The following is a 23679-nucleotide window of genomic DNA, read 5'->3' on the forward strand; positions in this document are numbered from 1 at the left end:
AGAACAAAAACTGGTCTTATAACATCATCTCTTTTCAATGCTCAAAACAATTTTGCTCATATTTAATGATGAAAAGGTATCTCTGAGAAGCCTATACATGTACATCAAAAACCAAAAAGAAATGGCAAAAACTGGAAACTGGATAACACTGGAAATCGGCTTTGATTCCAGTTATTCACACTCATCATCGTTTCCACCACAAGACCCCTGGTTCCACCTATTAAAACCCCAGGATGTTTCCCCTTCCAGGCTGTAGTGCTCAGTCACAGCCTCGCTGTTAAACACTGTGGTGTTGGATTTCCAATATTGAAGCTTTATATTAAAAAACATTTTAAAGGGACCACGAGTGAGGCATTACAGGGCCCAAGGGTATTCCAATATCCTCAAAAGGAAAACCACCTCCTAGTAGGGAAGTCACTTTCATCACCCCAAGACCACTGAACCTCCAGTGGGAAAATGTGAGCTCATGTGGTTAATTATGGCTATTGCTGGCCACAAAACCTCAGATGTCACATTCTGTTGCCAATCACTTTAGCTAAAAAACCAAAAGGTTTAAGGTTTCCAGCATTCCAAGATCTAAAAGACTTTTTACCTGCCAAAGCCAAAACCCGGCTCTCTGGGGTGTACTTTTCCAGTAAGCATTAATGCCGTCCCCAACACCTAATGCAGAGCAGAGGTTTGTGTTCCTTACGTTGTTCTGGGGTTAGAAAGGTCACAGGTGAGGGTTTTGTTGGTGAGAAGGTGGAGGCCGAGTGAAAGGTTTCAGAGAGGAACAGGAATAAACTGTTAAGACTCAGGTATGTTAAAAAAAAAACAAACCCTGTTTAAAACAATGTTTTAAGTGGCTTCAAACAAAACAAAAAATCTGCAGTTTCCTTATGATAAATATTTCTGACTTGTTTTTTAACAAGTCAGAAATGCTGGTACTCAGTGCTGCAGGTTTTGTGTAACTTTTTTGATAATAAATTCCACAAACACACAATCTCCATGACAACATTATAAATTAATTCAAACGTCCCTTTGACTTATATGCTGGACAAACTATTAATATTCAAATGCATCCAAGTACAATAAGTGATCTGAAAGCTCTTACCATCCTGCCTTCCCAATCCCTGAGGCAGCTGATTTGTTAAGGAACCAAGCACCCACTGATCCAGACAGGATAAAATATTTAAGACTCTAATCATTGCCACAGCATCTATGGCATCATTCCATGTTCTCAATGAGACACTGTTTGACATATGGACTCTCCTTTCCAAGAAATTATGCCTGCATAAAGGGATACAGACACAGAAGGAAATCTGGGTCTCATTAACACAAAAGGCTCTGGTGTTATGGATTACTTAAAAACACACACAAACATTTTTTTTTTCCAAGAAATGTCTCTGTCAAAGGAACTCAGATGAATACCCTTCATCAGACAACTTACTCCGGTTGTGTCCAGGTCTCTCTGACATACTCTTACAGTAACTCCCCCAGTTAGAAGAGCGCAGTAAATTTTGGGCCACTATGGAGAAGTTCCCCAAACAGTATTGTTACCCAATGTGATGTAAAGTATACCCCAGCATGGTCTCGTTAGCACCACAGAGTAACCGGTTTGGAATTCCTTCACTAGAGGCGCACCAAGAGTGCGTCTGCTACAGAACACCAAAAAGCCGAAAAGCCGTCAGGAGTCCAGACGAGGCAATGACGCAGAACAAGGGGAAAACTGCATCACGACCGATGGGAATAACTCGGACCTTCACATCGGGCTGACCAGGGACGACTTGAGTTCGGACACTGGTTGGTATGAATCTTTGGAAAAATGAACTGATCTCGCTGAGCCTCGATTTTCTTGTCTTTAGAAAAAAAGTGGAGTGCATTCTTTGCCTCACAGAAGAATTAATAAACAAGATAGCACCGTGCATGATATTTTGTGTTACCGTATTTCTACTCACCCAATCTAAAAATGTCCTCCTTCCCTTCTCTCAGCAGGGAAATAATGATTCATTTGTAAGACGCCTCAACCATCACCTCTGCTGGCAAGGCTTCCCCAAGTCCCTCCTTCTAGAACGGATTGCTCCCACTTCTCTGAGCCCCCTGTACCTGGTATAAACGTCTAAGTGCCTGACGCAGAGTATGAATTCAATCAGTATTTCGTGTTGGCTCCATTACAGGTCTGACGGCCTCATGGGGACTGAAACCTCACTGGGCAAGATCAGGGTTCTAATCATCTTTGTGGGCCCTGTGCCCCCCGCACGGGAGGTGACACACACGGGACACTCGGCAAACTTAGTGTGCGGAAGGCCTTGTCGATTGCTAATGTAACATTTTCAAGTCCAGTGCTACCCTAGGTGCTACTTAAAATTTCTGGTTCCTAGGAGTCATGGGGAACAGGGCCTAGAGTAAAAGTAAACATTTGTTTCATTTCATCTTCCATTTCCCTTTTCAGCAACTGCATTAAAAAGCAAACCCTGCTTCTTAAAGAGTAGGAAGACTTTATTCAGCTCGCTAAGTATACACAAAGCACAGATAGCTGATAAAAGCTATAAAAAAACTAGGAAACAAACAACTTCAAAGAAAACAAAACCAGAATCAAGAAACATCCAGAGTGGCTGAGGTGACAGTTCACTGGGACTGATATCCCTGCTTCCCTCCCGGTCTCCCTTCAAAGCCTTCTGTATTTAGCAGCCAGAGTAACTTTTAAAAACATCAGTCAGCTCACATCATCCCCCGTCTTAGAGTCTTTCAGGAGTTTCCCACTAGACTGAGAATAAAATGTAAACTCGGACAGCGGCCTCACAGCCTTGGCTGACCTCTCCTACCCCCTCGATGCAACCTTTCCTCTAGCTCACCGTGCCCTGGACAAACACAGGCCTGGCCTGCTCTTTTCTGTCCTTCTTTCCCTTCCTCTCTCTTGCAACTAATTTCACTTGCATTGATATGAGTGCCTTTTATATGAAAAGCATTTTCAAATGTTATCTCATTCAATCATCACAATGAGTTGGAGATGTAGATATTACCTTGTTTTACAGGTGAAGAAATTAAGCTGAGAGATTACATGACTGCCCAAAATACAGGGCTTTCCTCCCATGGCCCCAACACCATGAGTTTTTTAAAGATACATCAAGCTCATTCCTCCAACCTGACCTTTTTACTTGCTGTTCCCTCTTCTAAGTAATGCTCCCCCACAACTGTGGTATAGTTATTTCCTTCCAGCCTTCAAATTTTCTGTCAAATGTTTCTCCACAGACGGTTCTCTGCTTTATCTAAAGTAGGTTCCCCTATTGTCTATGATTGCATATTTTCTTCTTAAATACTTATTTATTCGTTATTGGCTCAACAGGCTGTGTATGCTCCATGAAAGGAGAGAACATATTTGTTTTTTCCATCATTATATCTTCAAAACTCATATCTATGATGGTGATGTTTTTTCCATCACCATCATCATATCTTGAGCCAGTGCCTGGCTCAATATTTTTTTCAATGAATGAATGTTCTGTATCCCTGGAACCTGGCGCAGGGCTCAAGGTACTCAGTAGCTTTGTTAAATAGATGAATGAGGACCGAGATGTGTCGTGGGCTTTAAGACACCATAACTTTACTTAAAGTCAACATTAAAGCACATCTGTATGACTTACAGAGACGGGAAGGAACGCTGTACAATGAAAACCAGACAAATCCCAGCTAGATCATTACCTGGCTTTGTGGTCTCTGGCAAGTCACTAAATAGCTCATTTACACATTGTAAAATGAGATTATACCACCTTCCTTCTGCGTTTCCTTTGTTTGTTTTTGTGAGGATTAAAGACAAGACAAAATGTCATGCTTTATAGCTGTAATCTTCACAGCAGTCATGTAAAATGCACAGGACATGAATTAATATGTTCATACTACTAATTAGCAAAACAACTCAAAGTTTAGATGGCTTGCTCCAAATTACATGGTTTTTAGACAGTGAACCAGGAGTGAATGCGGGTTTTCCCATTCTTGTTTCATCACTCTTTTTTTTGTGTGTCCCAGCTACTTGTTGTAAGGGTTGTTGTAGAGGCAGTAAATGAAAACAGCCTTAAATGTTAAAGGACCATAAATAACACTTTCTTTACAGGGAATTGGAAGAAAGTCCCAATCAAAATTGGAAAATTGGTAATGTTCTATTCTTGAATAACTTCTGTCCAAATAGATAATATGCTAGCTTTGAAAATAATCTATATAGCTATTCAACAGGCCTCAAAGCCTTGTTTAGACTAAGGGGGAAAAAGCTCATTTTGCAAAATGTAAAAAAACCAAAAAAACAAACTTTTATTGACAAGTAAAATAAATTGTTTTCTTTGGCATCCTGGTAAAGAGACTAGGAAAATTAAAATGTTTTAAACTTAGCAATTACTAAAAATCATAGTCTATAATATCTTTAATATAATTTTTTAATTAAAGGAGAACAAAAATAGTAGAATAACAAGTTTAATCAGTTGTAGTGGGAATGTCACAAAATTAAATAAATTTTTCAAATATATTTCACATTAGTGGAAATATGATTTTCTAAATAACAACAGAACAGATTAGTGTGTGTTATTCTGCTTCCAACCACACACATATTTTTCATGAAAATCTAACCAAAGGATAGGGAGGTTATTAGTATTCTTAAGAACTCCCCTGTCTAATTTTCTTAAAGCCCCTTTAAAAACTATTTTCCTTTAAATTTCAAATATGAAGTTCAATAATTTTCTTCCATGATTAGACCAAATATTCCCTTAAGTCTCCTATCAGGGAAACTGATTCTACATATTTACAACTGTGAAGGGACAGAGGGGCCAAACACCCTTCTAGGGAAAGTGCTGGGCAACCAACATTTCAAGGTATCTCTCTTTTTCCCTGCCACATGCCCATATACTTACTATAGGCACCAAATCTTCAGAAGTAAAAAGAAATAAAATACCTTGGAAGTCCTCAGAATTGGGCAACTTGACACCACATACAAAATAATCCTTATGTTCATTCTGTGAAGATGACCAAAAAATGCAATTAATTCTTTTTATGTGTAAAGCAAAGAAACACTAAGTCAAATCTCAAAGAATTCAGCAGGTCATTGTTAACTCAAAGATAATACTGTCTTAGACTTAAAATATTTCCATAACTGTTGAAGCTGGATGATGAGTCCATGATGATTTATTATGCTACTATCTGTACATTTACATATTCTTGAATTTTTCTATAATTTTCTATACTATACTTGAAATTTCTATAACATATCATATCTAAACAAGCCATGTAAAATTTTTATCATAAAAATATCCTTTGACCAATTGATACCTATAAATAAAAAATTTTAAATAGAATTAACAAGATTCTATGAGTAATCTAAAATCCTATTAACTTTCCTGTGAGAAAATTAGTCTTTTAAACTAAAAATTTGTGTCTTCATTAAAAAAAAAAAACATCAAATTTAGCAGATCTGGTTCTCTAAGAAACAGTCTAATCAGCTTTATTAAAGTTTTACTTTTTGCACTTACTCAAAGAAACTAGATTAAAAAACTTAACATCCTGACAGCAATATCTGAAGTAATACTAATAAATATAAATTAATCAGCAGTTATATTTTTAAAGCAGAGCACATGTATCAGCATTTATGCATCAGAAATGATTGTAGTTGATAATGTGGTTGAGTGGAAAGATCCTAAAAAAACCCAAAATAATTTGGTATTCTTTCAGATGAAAAGGAGTGTATCCCCTCACCAAATTGGTATAAAAATTCAAATGGTGGAACCTAATACCAACTAAGTCTAAATCTACTTTTAAAGCAGGTATTAGCTCCCGAATGAGACTATGACAGAGCATAGAACTAAGACTAGAGCAATGAGTTTTTTCACTGAGACAAAATTTCAAATAAAAATCACCTTTTAAAAAAAACTTTTTTTCCCCAGAAAATGCGAAACTTACCAAATCAATGGGGTAAATGTAGGAAAGTTCAGACAGTAACTGCCTGCAGCGAATTGTCAACTGAGCATTAGTCTTCAGAAAGAGTTCTCTAAGGAGAAGAAAAAAATTTCATTTATTAAAGAATATGCTTATATACTTTCAAATGTTTATTTCCACATAATTGACATAGAAAAAAGATCACATGGTCTGCAGCAAGCCACAGAAACTTAGAAGTAGTGGCAAGAATAGTATCTAACCTGAGTCCTGACCTATCTCTAAATACTATCAATGGAGCTAACTAGATACATGCTAAGGCCTATTGTGTGTGGGCCCAGCACACACAATAAGAGATGTAAAGGGTACAAATCATCATTGACTGAGCACCTACTATTGTACTGTATCTGGAAACTTTACAAATGGCTTTGCTTAATTATTATAACAACACTATTAGGTTGATATTATTATATCTATTTTACAAACAAGAAAACAAGATTTAAAGAAGATCAGTAAGATAACCAATGCCTCACTTAATCTGATACCATTTGATTTCAGAAAAAGTATCTTATGTTTCACTTACACCTACAGCTGTAACTACCTCAAGAAAACCTGCTGCCATGTTAGAAAACTAACAAAAGAAAAGAGCAAACAAGCAAAAACCTTTGGCATGAGATGAACCACTTTTTGAACCCCTTAAGAAACATAAACAACAGATGAAATACCTACAGAACAAATTATCTGCTCAACTGTGTTAACAATTTTAAGAAAAAAAAAAAAAGAAATTTAGGAGAAGCTATAGGTCAAAACGGAACAGAAACATAATTGTGTGATATAATGCAAATGGCACCAAAGATGTTCAGGGATCCACTCCTGCTTTCCTAGCGGGCTGGACAAAGAGTGACTTCCCAAGCCTTGCTTTCCTATCTGCAGAGTGAGAGGATTGGTCTAGATGAAATCCAAGGTCCTTTCTAAGGTCTAATGTTTTTGAATCCTCAACTGCTAAGGTTTTTTTTGAAAGAAAATGTAGGATGAAATGACTTCCCTGGAACAAAAAAAATGAGTAAGGATGAGCAATAGACCAGAGCAGGCAAGAAATTAAGCATGTGCTGGAAAAAATAAGCAGAAAACCATTAGCATTTGTTAAGTGAATGTTGTGGAGTAACTAAAATTAGCTACAGCTGTATAGTGGCAGTTTATTGAAGGTTCTTTGAAAGTTAAGCAAAACAACACCATGGGCTCTTAAGAGAGAAAAAAAATACAGTAACAATAGGGTTTTAAGAGGAGAGATCTGAGAGCAACACGGAGGATAAAATGGAAAGAAAGAGAGAATGAGTCACAGAGATAATCTAGGAGCTGTTGCAGTAATTCAAAGGAGCTGACACTAAAGAGGAGTAAATCTAAAGAAATTACTGATGAAAAAAGGGTAAACTACTCTACATGTGGAAGACAAGAAGAGGAGAAAATTAAGACATCACGTCATGGTGCTTGGCCTTGGAAACTAGAATAGTGTTCTCCTTTCTGACTAGAGTATATACCAGGAGCTCTAAAAACTACGTCTAGCACAGTGCATGACACATAGTAAGTGCTTAATAAATATTTGTTGAAAAACTGAATATGGCATTGAGCTGTGTGGAATATAAATTAGTGACAGCGCCTTTCAGAGAGTCCTACTTCTCCAAACCCTATCCTCAAAGTAAACTCGACACTCACAACAATTATTCTGAGTTTCATTTACCTTTTTGCAGTACAGTCCTTCCTCAACTCATTTAAGGATTCCTTCTGGAGTTGAAGCTTAAGGTGCTCAGCTGAAAATGTACTTCCTAGAAAGGGATGGAAGAAGACAATTTCTGATGTAATAGTTCAGAGAGAGATGCTCAATCACCACCAACAGGCACAGCCCAGGGCCCTGGCTATGAAAGGGAAATAAAGAGCTAAAAGGCAAAGGGGCTTGGGTACAGAGGTCTTCCAGGGGGATTAACTAGAATAAATTTACCTATTGGTTCAATTTTTACAAAAGTGCAGCCTCTAGCAGGTGTTAGAGAGTAAGAGTCTAAGATTCCCTGGCTACAGAGTTCTGGATTGCTGACCAATAAACTGTGGTGAGATTTCATAATTCGAACAACTTCATTTTTTAAAACACTGGCTATGGACTCTGGATGATGATAACGATTCACCAAAGGCTCATCAGTTATAACAAATGTACCTCTCCGGTGGGGGATGCTGACACTGGGGAGGCTGTGCATGTGTTGGGTCCAGTTTTGCTGTGAATCTAAAACTGCTCGAACAGGTAAAGTTCATTTTTTTAAAAGGGGTTAATTTCTGTTCAACCAAAAAAGCTACAGTGCAACATTACTAAAAATACAAAAAGCAGAGCAGGAAAAATTACTTGTATTTGACTACTACAATATAGTTCATAAATATAAATAGTTTTTTATGTACCTTATTCATAAGTACAAGTAGTTTTAGTTACAATCCCAGTGTACAAGAAATGTATATTCTGGTTTTTCCACATTATGTCACAAGCATTTTCACATGTTGACAGGTAGTCTGAGTTATAATGTTTAATGGTTGTACAAAATTCAACTCCATGGATGTGAATTATATGACTATTCCACATTCTGATACGCCAGAACTTAATCCCATTACGGGACATTTAATTTCCTTTAAGTGTTTGCTTTAGCACTGCAATGATTAATATTTGTGTTAATAGGCCTGATTTTTGTACTTATATCAAGTTTTGGAACTTCCATTTCTATTTATGTGGTCATAAAATCCTTTTACAACTTTCTACTCTAAGAAAGTGAGAGAGTTACATTCTTGAAGCTCCAGGCCTGATAATCCAGCAGCCCTGAAGCACAGAGAAGCAGTCTTGGACCCTGATACATCAGGTTCTAGGTCCTACAAAGGTGTTAAGTTTCATGAACTGGGACCAGTAGAAAAGGTGCCCTAAACTCTACTGCACATCTCCTACAGGGAGGAGCAAGCAGGTTAATTGACCAAAGGAGTTTGTGTGTCAGCACTAAGTTTACCAACTTGAGTAATTTTATCAACATAGTTCTAAGCACTCTGCTCTTTTTTCTCAACTATACTTAAATGACAGCCCTGTCTCTAAAATAAAACTTAATAAAGGAACACCACTTATCTTCTTTAGCCCCAATATAATTCCTCCCCAATCTTCACCCCCAATGAATTCAGAAGACATTTAAGTCAACAACTTCCACCCCCCCCATAACACGTACTTTTTACCAGAATGCACACAAATCCTTCCACCACTACAGAAACTCTCAGTATTATCATTCACAGATACATTAGAGGCTGCCTTGATTATAACACTGCTGGTGACACCACACACAGGGTGCAAGACAGATCTGGGCTTCGAAATGAAAATATATACACCCTCCTCAGTTTTGAAGACTCTCTAGAATGTACCACATAACTAAGAGGTGGCGGTGGGGATGGGGGGAATACCCTTGTAGAGTGAAGAAAGAAAAATTTAATTTTAAAAATGTATTAGCCAGCTAACATACAAGGTAAAATGTCAACAATAGGTAAATCTGGATGAAGAACATAGGTGATCACTGTATTCTTCTTATTCTTATAACTTTTCTCTAAGTCTAAGATGACTTCTAAATAGAAAGTTAAAGAGCTGATCCAAACCCAGAAAGCAATGTCACCTGAGAGGCCATGGTTTACCACAGGCTTTAGGGTGCACATTGGCACCATCTCTCCAAGACACATGAGGTTCATTTCTGTCAAAAGGTAATACACCTCATTGGTTACAGGTGGGCTCTGGAACAAAACTGAGTGAGCTTGGTTTAGCTGGACTCAGACAGAGAAGAGCTAAGTATTTGAAGATACCTCAGAGAACTTAACCTAAATTCCAAAAGTCACATCATAAGGAGAATGACCATCACACTGAGGCAATGGTATACTCAGTCTCCTTAGACATTGTTCAGGTTATATCACCAGCCTGAATACTCCCTGATTGGTGTTGTGTACTTCTAAGGACATCACGTATCACTGATGTCCATCTTGAAGACCATGTACATGTGCTGCTTTTCATCTAAATGTCTACCCAAATTTAACATCGATTGGTGTCCTCTCTTTGAATCAACCTTTACTATGGTTGCAAAGTAATAACGTTCCAACTCCAGTGTTCCCTCCATATTTACAGTCACCACTCAGCATTCTTCTCTAAGCAAGAGACCTCCCTTCTCCATTAGCAATCTATTATCAATGCAGAACCATACATTCTATTTTAATTTTCAATGATTTATAATCCGTTACTTTATAGAATTACTTTGGTGCTCAGGTGGTCGTAGACTTGGTCAGGGGAACTCTCACCAGCCTTGCTCCAGTGTCCTTCCGACATGCTACCACGTGTTATTCAAAACAGTATTTATCATTTTAATTTCTGTAGGATCTGTAGTGCTGTTCCTCTCACTCCTGAAATTGGTAATTTGTGCTTTCTCTTTTTATTTGGTCAGGCTGGCTAAAGAACTTGTGAATTTTATTGATCTTTTCGATGAACACCTTTTGGTTTCATTGATAGTCTACTCTTTTTTTTTGTTGTTTGTGATTTCAATGATTTCTGCCCTTGATTATTTTCTTCCTGTTTGATTTGGATTTACTTTGCTCTCCTTTTCTAGTCGTTCAAATACACAGTTAGATGATTGACTGAAGACCTTTCTTCTTTTCTACTGTAAGCATCAACTAATATAAACTTCTCCCTAAGTTTGCATCCTTTCAAATGTCGATGTTATATTTTCATTTTCATTCAGTTCAAAAGATTTTCCAAGTTTCCTTGTTATTTCTTCTTTGACCCATGATTTCTACAGATGTGTTTGTTGTAAATTTCCAAATACTTGGAATTTTTCAGTTATTTTTCTGTGAAGTGATTTCTAGTCTATTTTTGTTCTGGTGAGGGACCATGCTTTGTATTATTCTGATTCTTCTGTATTTGTTTTATTATACCAAAAATTACCTAACTGAATGTTCCCATGTACTTAAAAAAATGTATATTCTAAGCCCTGGCTGGTGTGGCTCAGTGGACTGAGCATGGGCCTGTGAACCAGAGACTCTCTGGTTCAATTCCCAGTCAGGGCACATGCCTGGGTTGCAGGCCAGGTCCCCAGTGGGGAGGCACAGAAGGCAACCATACAGATGTTTCTCTCCCTCACTTTCTCCTTCTCTTCCCCTCTGTCTAAAAATAAATAAATAAAACCTTTTAAAAAATGTATATTCTGCTAGTGTTCAGTGGAGTGGTATACTGCCAATTAGGCCAAGTTAGCTGATAGTGCTGTTAAGGTCTTCCATCCTTACCGATTCTCTCTTTACTGATTCTATGTATTACTGAGATGAATGCTGTGCTTCAACTGTGCTTATGGATTTGGCTATTTCTCCTTTCAGTTCTATTAGTGTTTGATATATGTATATATAAGTATATGCCCATATGCATATATATACATGTCTATGCTACTGTTATATTCATATGCATTTAGAATTGTTATGTCTTTTCATGAACTGATCTCTTCATGATATTGTGATATCCATCTTTATTGTAGGTAATACTCTCTATTCAGAAGGCTATTATGCTTGATATTTACAGGTTGGGGCAAAAGTAGGTTTACAGTTGTTCACATGACAAATAATACAATAATTAATAAATACTACAAGAATAAACTGTTGTGCATATTCAAAACTGTAAACCTACATTTGCCCCTCCCTGTATATAGCCGCTCCAGCCTCCTTTTGCTTAGTATTGGCACTCTGTACTTTCTCCATTCTTTTACCTTTAATCTACCAAAGTCTTTATATATTAAAAGTGGGTTTCTTGTTGATAGCATTTAGTTAAGCCTTTTTTCATATAAAATCTGAACAATCTCTATTTTTTACTTGAAGTATTTAAACCATTTACACTTAATATAATCATCGATAGCTTTAGATTAAAGCCTGCCATTTTGCTGGCTGTTGTCTACATGTTCCACCTATTCTTTGTTCCTTCGTCCCTCTTTTTACGTTTTGGATTTTTTTATGATTCCCTCTTCCTTCTTATTGGCTTATTCTTAACTCCATTTTAAGATTTTCAGTAGTTGCCCCAGAATTTAGAGTATATAACTTTAATTAATAAAATCTACCTTCGCCCTGGCTGGTGAGGCTCAGTGGACTGAGTGCCGGCCTGTGAACCAAAGGGTCACTGGTTTGATTCCCAGTCAGGGCACATGCCTGGGTTGTGGGCCAGATCCCCAACAAGGGGTGCATGAAAGGCAACTGCACACTGATGTTTCTCTCCCTTGCTTTCTCCCTCCTTTCCCCTCTCTAAAATAAATAAATGAAATCTTTAAAAAAATAAAGTCTACCTTCAAATAATATACAATTCATGTAGAGTGTGTAAAAACATGAAAATAGTGCCACAATTCTTCCTTTCTCCACTCTTAAAATTCTTCACATATATTACTTTTTGCATGCTATTAGCCCCAAAACATTGCTATTTGTATATTAAAAAGCCAATTGTCTTTTAGAAGAGCAAAAATAAGGAAAAATGGCTTTATAACACCTTTATTTCAACCACTTCCAGGAATCTCCTTTTGTGTGTGTGGAGCCATGTTTCTGTCTGGTATCACATTCCTTCTGCTGGAGAGTTTCCTTTCACATTTCTTGAGCTGCAGGAGTGTTGACAATGAATTTATCTTAGTTTTATCTGAAAGAGTCACTTTGAGCTTCAGTTCAGGTAATTTCTGTGACCCATCTTCAAGTTCAATGATTCTTTCCACAGTTGTGTCAAATCTACTGATGAATCTGTCAAAAGTATTCTTTATCCCTGGTATGGTGGTTTATTATTTATAGTATGTCCAATAGACTGTTTCTTATAGTTTTCATCTCTCAGCTGAAACTGACCATATGTTTGTGTAACCTACCCACATTTCCACAAATACCTGAAGCACATTAATCATAGTTATTTTAAATTCCCTCTCTGATAGTCCCAATATCTGAGTCATTTCTGAGTCTTTTTCTGTTAACTTCTTCTCTTGACAACATTTTGTTGTTGGTTGGTGGTGGAAAAGGTAAAGGTGGTAGTGATAGTTATTTGTTTTGCTTATTTTGTCTCAAAACTTTTGATTGAATCCTGAACAGCATTCTCAGGGCAACAAAGAAAAGGGTTCACTTTTTCTTCTACTTTTAATTTAGGGGTTGAGTCCATAAAGTCAGGAACTGAGCTGTATTTGGGTTTTGCTGCTGCCATGGTTACCTTGAGTGTACCACAACCTTTGAGTTTCCTCTGACTTTTCTTTTTTGTCGCAGTGGTGGTGGTAGAAATGGTTTGCTGGAGGCTTTCTTTTTTTTTTTTCAATGATGCTGTCCTATGCTCCAGTTTAGGTACTCCCTGTGAACCTGTACCTAAGTAAGGCTGTCTCACCATGCTCTTGCCTCTCCTCTAGTGGTTAACTACTGTGGCTTGTTATTTTGTGCTTTCTACCCTGGTTGGGGAGTGTATCTGCTGTCCCAGTTGAGCCAGGCTTACCCTGTGTCCCTGTTTATCAAGGTAACACTTTCTCAGTAATATTCTTCTTCCCCTAAGGATAGAAGATTTCTAATAGTCTAGGTCCAACACACTTTCTGTCCCATCCCCAAGTTCAGTGGTTTTTTTACTTTTTCTTCTGGTAGTCACAAGAAGTTTTCACCTATGCCCTGGGGACTGCAGGGTTTGCAGGCTCTTCCCCAGAGGCTTAGTGCTTTTGTTCTTAGGGAAGAAGGGTATGACTTTCTTGCAACAGCATCAGCTTCTCTCCTCTGGACCTACACCACCAAGGGTAACTATACACAATTTTCTGCCCTGCCTCCAGTTTTTGTTGTGAACATGTGACTTAGGTCCATGCAGAATAAACTGAGAGCAGGTGTGAACTGCCTTTTACCTGCTACGATCTCAGAGCAGCCCACAATAGTGACCAGCAATTTGTTAAAAACTATAGCTGAATCATTCTACCTTTTACACAGTGTCTCCAATTTCTCCCCATGCTCTACCACTGGTGAATCAGTCCTCATATCCTGCCTCTACTTGGAGATGCCCATCTTCCCTTACCTATCAGGTACCGTAACTTGGTTGCCCAGCAATCTTACTTCTCTGACAGATTCAAGAAGAGTTAGGATTTTGTACATCATTCAGCCTTCTCCTGTTATTAGGGTGGAAGTGAAGCTCCTTATACCTTTCTACATCCTAGGCAGAGGCTGGAAATCAAATCTAAGGATATTAATTTGAGGGTTTTAAAACTGTTCTCTGATCTCTGTATTTTGTTTTGGGTCAGTGTTTTTGTTTGTTCAGTTTGTTCTCATTCATACTGTTTCCGTCAAACATATGATAACCCTTGTTTTTCTCTTCAAACCCATTAACACATTATTAGATTGAACAGCATAGGTAATGCAGCTTTCCTTTGTCACTATGAAGATTTATGTAGAAGGCTTCACTGCTAAGTGCCAGCTCAGTGTAAGTGGGCAGATCCTGCTAACAATTAGGCTTTCCTTCAGAGTATGTATGTTGAGAGAATGTAGTACCTTTACTTTAAATCATCACGACTGTCAAATAAGAGAACTTTACTTTGGGATTGTATAAATTTAGGTTAGTTTGCTCTGAAGTAGAGCTGCCTTTCATGCTTTCCCTCTGGGTGGGCTATAAACGTCTACAGTCAGGCTCTGCTCCACCTTTCCACGCCAAACGCTCACACCACAGGACCACGCCAGGTCAAGAATCCATCAGGTTTAGAAAGCAATAGGAGCAGATGTTATAGGAAGTTACTCTAAATTCCTAGAGGAAAGAGAATGAGGCAGTAAGTCCCGCTTCTCTAGTTATTGCTCCACCATTCCTCCTCAATTTCCAGCTGAGGCCCCTGAGAGCCCTACCGGGAAGCCCCGCTGCGGCCTTCCCCTTGCGTGTTCCAGGCGCGGCTTTGCTCTGCTCCAGCTTGTTCATCAGCACAACCCTGTCTACTCTGGGTCATCGAAGCCGGAGTCAAAAATCTTTGCTATCCTGATGACAACTTCTTTTATTCTCACTATCCCCATAGATTTATTCTTTATGCATGTTTCTTTACTATCACGTCAATGGGTTGTTGGGAGAGGGAAAGAAAATGCATGTCTTCTTTTACAATATTCCAAAACTGCTCTCTGAAATGCCTGGCCCTGCACACACCAACGCTCCACTCTGTTAAGATGGCTTCTTTGTTCAGCAAGAACTGAAGTCAGGCACTTTAATATTAATAACCAACATCAGTGCTGTCTTCTGTACATCTAAAGCTAGGAAATATGAATTTTGCTTCCATCAACAAAACAAAATACAGTTTCTATAGCCTCTCTCTCACCAGAGAGTTTGGTCTCAGACTGGCCAGTGGCCAGTCCCAGTCAAAAATTACAGTTAAAAGCAGTAAACTGTCCTTCTGCATTTTCTACATCAAGTCAGATGACCAAAAAGCAATATACTTTGACTACTTTAGTTTTCCTCCCTGCAGAAAAGTCTTTTCTGTTCTATGATTTATGAATTCACCTTTCTCAAGGGTTAATAGATATTTCTTGTTGTAACTTTTGCAAAATTGCAATTGACTCTACTTCACAATGATATTTAATATCTAGCACATAAGAAACTGCATGCTAAATTCCTCTCAGAATTTAGTGTCAAGAGATTTTTTTCCCCCTAAAGAACTGATATATGCACTTCCTTATAACAGGAATGAGAAGCAAATGATACTTAGCATAACTCTGCACAACTGGCCTGACAGCTATAAAGGTCAGATCCAATTTCAGTGCTTACATATAGCAGGCAGAGCCTATGGGATGCAGTGCACTGTATTGAAAAGCCCATCAACTTAGGAAATCAGAAAGATTTGGGTTAAAATTCTACCTATGCTACTATCAGGGCTCTAGACCAGTCTCAACTTCTCTCAACTTCATTTTCCTCATCTGTAAAACAGGGATAATTTCACTGTTATTCAATGTTTGCCTCTCACCCTACCCCCCATGAAGCTCTAAGTGGGTGGAGAAAATTATGTAACTGACATGACTGATTTTGCTTTATAAGTAATAACCACAAAGCACAGATAAGCACACTATCCAGTAATTCTACAATTTCCTCCTTAGTTTGTTTTCCCACTCTTAGAGAGTACTATGCCATATATTACCCCAAATCCTTAAACCTCCCCTAAATCCAATACATAATTACCTTAGTTCATACTACCCTGAAACAATGGGATTTTTTCATAGTTCTACTCACTCCCTGATATGTAAACTCACCTGTACCTATGACATTTTCTCAGCCTTCTCCTCCTGGCCCATGGATAAAGCAACTATATTCATTTATATTCTGAATTCCTTCTCATCCCAACCCCACCTCATAATACTTTCTTCCTAACAAATTATGTTCCAGGGACAGTGGCCTCTTTCCTATTCTACAGTCCAGGTTCTTCCTGTGTTCAGGCCTTTTTACTATTGTTTCTCCAGAAACTCTTATCTTACAAGACTGAGCTCCTCAAGCAAACCTTTTCCGAGCAGTCTCTGTAAAAATGGTCTCCCACAGTCTATTATCTAAATGCCTTTTGTACCCATATACACTCCCTCCTCTCGTTACATTCCTGTTTTATTTAGATTTTAATTGTGTGTTTTTTAGATTACTGTAATAACTCCCTAAATGAAAATTCTCTATCTTCAACTCTTCAAAGAGAATTTTCTAAAATGTACATCTAATGTACATGTTATTTATTTTTTATCTTTATTGATTTGAAAGAGAAACATCAATTTGTTGTTTCACTTATTCTTGCATTCATTGGTTGATTTTTGTATGTGCCCTGACCAGGGATCAAACCCACAAACTTGGTGTATTGGGACAACGCTCTAACCAACTGAGCTACCCAGCCAGGGCTGATCTCCATTTTATACTGTAGTCATGAAAACAGTCCTAACTAGTTTTTTGTCTTTGAAAAACTTGCTTATTTAAACAGATATTCAAATACTTCAACATAAACTTCCTTTATAATTAGGTAATTCTTTAGCTCTCTAGATTCCAATGGCCTTGACTCAAATGTCTTCTTAGTTGAACTTTTACTGAAATTACCTGCAATTCTGTAATTTACTTCCATGTTTCCTAATAAAGTGTTCCCTTTACCTGGAAAGTCCTACCTCCCACCTAGCCATCTACTACATATTCTTCTAGACTCAGCCTGTCACCTCCTTTGGGTATTCTGATTTTCAGATGCTCATCTCCTGTGTTCCCACAGCACCCTCTACATGTCTTTGTCTTACAGTTATCACACCTGTCATTCTGTTTCTAACTGCTTACACAGTGCCCAGTTGTTTGTAGGTGTTCCATAAATGATGAATGAAAGAGCTGATGAAGGCATGCACACACTTGCGCACACGCATGCACACACACACACACACACACGAGACGCTCTTCTCACTTCCTTTACATGCCCAATGATCTCTTTTTACTCCTATGTTGAACCATCTGATTATAAACGCATTTTTTGCAAATGTCACTTAAAATATTTTGGGGGAGTAAGAAGAGAAAAAAATGCTACCAAACTGAAGTAAAATTCTGTTAAGTGTCTTATTTATATCTTCCATTGCAAAAGAGGGAGATTAAAATATGATAGTTTGACTTTCCTACAATCCAATTGAGATTCTACTGGAATAAATCATTACAAATATATAAAAGATGAATCATTCTGAGAAGAAAACCTGAAGCTTACTTAGGACCCACATTTACTCTCACAACCACCGAGTTGTCTGGCTTGCACTGCCTGTCACAAGCTGCACACAATGCCAACAGCTGAAAGTAAGGAGACTTTAACAGCGTGAATTCCAGGGGAAAATTGTCCTCAGGCACAAAAAACATTTGAAAGGCAAATAGTAACAATTTTGAAGGAAGTCTGTTTAGGAACTGCTGTCAGATGGCTATAAAAAAGCAGAACACACACACAGACTAATAAAATTTAAATTTTACCATCATTTCAAGTAAGTATATCTTGAAGTATAAAATCTGTGAGATGTAATTTTTTCAATTTGTGACCTTAGGACCTAAAAGGAGAAAGTTATTACATAATAGTAAATAAAATATCTTTATAACTTCAAATAAAAATCTGGAACTTTTGACAGGAACTTTAAGTACCAATGTAAATGTACTATGTGATTCATCTTTTATTTGAGATGCAGGCTTAAAGAACACAGTAATTGATTGACCAAGATGGAAGCTAATCAAATAGAACAAACTAGATACATAGTTGACCTTGATTACTAAGCTTTATTATAAAATGACAAAAAGAAATCATAACTGTTGGGAACATCTTATAAAACATTTGTTATTTTGGCAATAAAAAAATCAAAACTTTCATTCACTGGAATTACCAAGAGGAATTTCTTTCTCCAAATCTGAGCGATGAAAGCTTACATCTTTTACACACAATGTCACTAAACCAATGTACTTGTTCTTGCACTTGTTTACTAAAACAAATTAAAAAATTTGTAAAACAGGAACTGAATAAAACTAGTTATAGAATCCCAAGAGGTGGATCCCATTAAATGAGTCTTCAGTTAACAAATGGCATTTATAGACACACTTGGGTCAGAGAATTTTCTTTCATTGATGGGAAGTAGATCATTGTTATGAAACTTTGAGAAATAAAGAGATTCGTAAAAAAGGTGAACTGATCCCCATCTTTCTGCCCATATCCTCCTGAGACAACTAAAACCGAAAGAGCTGTAGGAAATCTTGACTATAAAACTCAAACTTTGGTTTGGCTTGTGAAGAGGAACTATGTCCAAAAAAGCTTGTTTAAGGGCAGACTGAGGGGATGGCATGTCTTCAATTCTAATTTCTTAACTAAGATGAAACCTACTCAAAGAAATGACTGAAGCAAAACCATTTCACCCCTCCTGTTAATAAAAACAGAACAGAACACAGTCCTCCATCTGTAAGCCCGCAGACCACATGGAAAACTCACGAGCCATCAGTTTATGTGTTGGACACATACTTGAGAAAGGAATAGTGACATTTTATTTAGTAGAAACAAGACAGGCTTTGGAATCAAAGAAACCTGAACCTGAATTTGGATCTGTTACTTATTCGTGCGACACTGAGAAGTGTCTGAGTCTCAGTTCTTTTACTCCAAGAAAAAGGAGGTAAAAGTTATTATCTCAAGGACTGTCTTAAGAATTAAATAATATACCTTAAGTGAAATATCTGGCATATGACAGGATCTCGATAAGTTATCTGCTTCACAGGATTTATGCAAGATCCAAATAAATGTATTTTGCAAAGTTTTTAATAGTATGGAACAGTGACAAAAGCACAGAACTTGGAGACAAAAAGTCTGGGTTTGTACCACAACTGTGTCTCTGTCTGTCCGAGGCTGGCCACTTACCTCCTCAGCATCTCGTATGTGAAATGAAGGTAACATATTTGCCATACTTAGCTTTCAGGAAAGCTTTAATGATCAACTACGATAATTTGTGTATAAGCACTTTCTAACTATAAAGGACTACATATGTTATTGTCACTATGAAGACACTAACTGCATTAAAAAGCAGCTTCTTCCTACAAAGGTTCAGGAATTCTGTTTTTATAAAGTTAGTATCACTCTGCAGGCACCACTGAGTTGTTCTTAAGTTTTATCAACATTTATAAAATTTATTTAGGTTCTACTAAACATATTTTCTCAGGATCAATGTTTCATACCATTTTCTAAACCAAATTTCAAGCAAACTAATTTAGATAGAGTGTTGCTGCTTCTCAAAGATTGTGGGGTGAAGTTAGGGCACAAGATCCTGTAAACCAACATACAATTATTCAACAGAAAGGTTATCCAGCTTAAGACACTAATGAGGGGAAATCTGTTTTTTATTAAATATCATAAGTTAAACTACTAATATCCACCAGAAATGAAAATATATACATTAATAAACATTAATACTGAAAAGATCAGCTCACGACCCAGCTGGAAGTTGCTGCAGACCACAAGCTGAGAACCAGTGCCTTTGGGGGATGGGAATGGGAAACTTAATGGTTATGGACTAATGAGGCCCTCAGAGTTATGTGGTCACTCAGCAGCATGGATAAAAATTATCTTTTTTGCTTTTTCCAATAAATCATCCCACTGCAATAATTTTTATAAACAAAAATATAAAATATATAACAGGCACCTGGTTTCTTCCCAAATGTTTACACAAATTAATCCCTATGGCAATATTATGAGCTGCTAGCTATCCTTACTGCACAGATGTGTAAAAAAGATGCAGAAGCTAAGTAGTTCCTTTATGGTCATTCAGAAAAATCAGTAGCAAAGATTAAATATCACATATTACTGACTTTGTATCTTAACTGAACTCTTGGGCTAAGAACCAAGTGCCTAGATGAGCACCAAGTGCCAAAGAAAAGTCTTAATATGTAAGAAGTCACTAGCAATATTCACATTAGCAAATCATTTCACCATGGGCTAGCATACACACTACATCAAAGCTGCAAAGTGAAAAATGCACTTTTCTCCTTCAATGTACCAATACCAGGGACACACGTGCTTTTAAAATACTTTAACTTGGCTCAAGATTCATTAAATATTAGATGTATTTATAAATATAATTGACTTACACTGTAAGTAAATAAACTTAGCTCTGGTTAGAGCTAGAGCTGAAGCTACAGGGCCATAACCCTAATATTAGCAACTGCTAATTTGACCCTAATATTAGCAACTGCTAATTTGTCTTTGCACATATAATGAAAATCAATACTACTGAAAAAAAAAAACAATTGTATTTCTAAATATAAATAAGTAGAAAATAAAATCTAAAGATGTTTACCATAGTATCATAAAACATCAAAAGAAAGAAATTCAATAAATCATGAGAAACATCCATATACTAGTTAATTTCAATAGTGTTTTACAAAGATCTAATAAAGGCATATACCATTCCCTGGTTTTAGAAGACACATTGCAGACATCTATTTTTCCCCATCTGTATTGATAAATATATTAAATGTAGTCCCACTGAAAATCCTAGCAAGATTTCCTTTCGGCAAGAGAATTCATATGGAAATGCAACAGCACAAAAATAATGAAGGTGATCTTGAAGAAAAACTAAGCAGAACTTTGACAGCAAGGCCAATTATAACATGAGAAAAATTAAAACACTGAGATAATGGCAAAAGAATAGAAAAAGAGGTCGATGGACCAGAAGAGAGGGTCCTGTAACAGACATGCAAGTATACGGTCACCTGACTTAACGACAAAAGTGAACCTGCAGTGCTGTGGAGAAAGGAAGTCTTTAATAAACAGTGCTGGGTCAACTGCCTGTCCATATGAAAAAAAATGAATCTTGACTCTAACTTTACATCACACACACAAAATCAATCCCTGATAAATTATAAACATAAATGTAAGAAGTACAATAGTAAAGCACTTAAGAGAAACCACAGAGGAACATCTTCATGACATTAAAATAGGCAACGCTTTCCTAAAATGGTCACAAAAAGCCTTAAATATTTTTTTTAAAACCTGATATAATGGAACTTCAGCTCATGTAAAGGTATCACTAAAGAATAAACTGCTCTAGCTGGCGTAGCTCAGTGGATTGAGCGCGGGCTGGGAACCAAAGTGTCCCAGGTTCGATTCCCAGCTAGGGTACATTCCTGGGTTGTAGGCCAGAACCCCCAGCAACCGCACATTGATGTCTCTCTCTCTCTCTCTCTCTCTTCTATCTCTATCTCTATCTCACTCCCTTCCCTCTCTAAAAATAAATAAATAAAAAATCTTAAAAAAAAAAGAATAAACTAGCAAGCAACAGAATGGGAGAATATATGTTTAATGCATATTCAAACAAAGAACACATATCCATTATATACGAAGAACTCCTATTAAAAAAACTGTCAAGCCAATAAAAATATGGGGAAAAGACTTCAGTAGGTACTTCACAGAGGAGTAGATCCCAATCAGCAAGAAACATATGAAATAGTGTTCAACTTCATTAGTCTTCAGGGAAATCAAAATTAAAACTGCAAGGTGATACTACAACATACGTAACAGAAAGGCTAAAACACAAAAGTCAGGAAGTACCAAACACTGACAAGGAAGACAAAAGACCCGACGCACTGCTGGATGGAAAGGAGGTAAACTGGCAAAACCACTTTAGAAAGCTTTGGACACAACTTGCGAAAACTAAAGATATGCATGTGCCATGACTGTGTAATTCTGCTCCTAGATTTATAACCAACAGAAATGCAAAAGAAAGTAAAAACAAGAAAAACATCTTTATTAATAAACATGTACTATAACATTTATGAAGTAATATCTGTACTAGTCCTAAACTAGAAATTACTGAAATGCCAAAAGCAAGAATAAATTCATATTCATACAATGGAATACTATTGGCAGTAAGAATAAACTAAAACTATATTACATGCAGGTAGGGATGAATTTTACAAACAAATGTTAAACTAAAACCAGCACATAAAATGTCTATACTATAGGATTCTATTTGTACAAAGCTCAGAATTAGGCAAAACCAATCTTTGGCCCTGACTGGTGTGGCTCAGGGGACTGGACATTTTCCTGAAAAGCGGGGAGTTGCTGGTTCAATTCTGGTCAAGGCACATGCCTGGGTTTCAGGTCAGGCCCCCAGTTGGTGGCTTGCAAGAGACAGCTGATCAATGTTTCTCTAGTGCATCAATGTTTCTTCCTTCCCTCCCCCCCCTCTAAAAATAAATAAATAAAATCTTTTAAAAAAGACAACAACCCAACAATCTTTGGTATGGTAAGGCAGCAGTTAGTCCATCTGGAGATGTACAGAATGGACGGGATTATGAGGAAGTTTTTGAGATTCCGGGGTCCTTGTAATGCTCTGTTTCTTGATCAAGATTCTGAAATATAATGTGTGTGCATATATTTGTACATTTTTCTGGGTGAATCAACTTAAAAATACCTCAAAAGTTTTTAAGTTACACCAGCACATTTATACAAGATGACTATTTGAGCCTAGAAAGAAAGAAGGAAGGAAAATGTAAACGTGGAGGCTAGACTATTTGTAATGTGTTCTTACCTTTGTCCTGCAGTGCAATTTGCTGCTTATGCAGTAACGCCACCTCCCGTCCCAAAGCTTTCTTTTGTCTTTCCAGTTCATTCCGAAGCACCAAAATTTTTAATTGCAGGCATTCACTTTCTTTTTTCTAAGTAATTAAAGGCACAGGTAAGTTTATGAATATAAACATCGTGACTATGAATAATTATGCATGCATAATGTTTCGTAATAAACAATGGTTTAAAGCACTTTGATACTCATCTAACTTAAACATCTATTGAGTAACTTAACTATCAGTACCTATAATTTCAGTGGTAAGAGTACAGATGTAAGCAAAGAATAAGAGAAAAAATAAATCTAAAGCCTGGGGACAGTTCTTTCTAAGAACCCAAAAGAGACCACATGGTATCTTAGGCCTCTTTCCTAACTTCACAATACAATAAGATAAAAAAAAATAACAGAAAAAAAATGGAGTTCTCAAATGTTAAGAAAAGAGTTTACCATAGAAGCCAACAATCCCACTTCTAGGTGTGTATACCCAAGAAAATCAGAAACGCCCTGGCTGGAGTAGCTCAGTGGATTGAGCGCGGGCTGCAAACCAAAGCATCGCAGGTTCAATTCCCAGTCAAGGCACATGCCTGGGTTGCAGGCCACGTCCCTAATGGGAGCCATGTGAGAGGCAACCACACACTGATGTTTCTCTCTCTCTCTCCCCCTCCCTTCCCCTCTCTAAAAATA

The 23679-nt window shown here is 37.3% G+C and overlaps 1 protein-coding gene across 2 annotated transcripts in view; it reads right to left on the reverse strand.

Moving 5' to 3' along the window:
• UVRAG (UV radiation resistance associated) overlaps positions 1-23679 on the reverse strand; it is a 297199-nt gene that overhangs the window by 129505 nt on the left and 144015 nt on the right. For both annotated transcript variants that reach the window (XM_028515809.2, XM_028515810.2), the window contains 4 exons: positions 22963-23089; positions 7628-7712; positions 5917-6004; positions 4916-4976 (listed from right to left, as the gene is read on the reverse strand). In XM_028515809.2, coding sequence (XP_028371610.1) covers positions 4916-4976; positions 5917-6004; positions 7628-7712; positions 22963-23089 — 361 coding nt within the window. The remainder of the gene's footprint in view (positions 1-4915; positions 4977-5916; positions 6005-7627; positions 7713-22962; positions 23090-23679) is intronic.

Source organism: Phyllostomus discolor, chromosome 6 (genome assembly GCF_004126475.2).
Source record: "Phyllostomus discolor isolate MPI-MPIP mPhyDis1 chromosome 6, mPhyDis1.pri.v3, whole genome shotgun sequence".
In the NCBI taxonomy this organism is placed as follows: Eukaryota; Metazoa; Chordata; class Mammalia; order Chiroptera; family Phyllostomidae; genus Phyllostomus; species Phyllostomus discolor.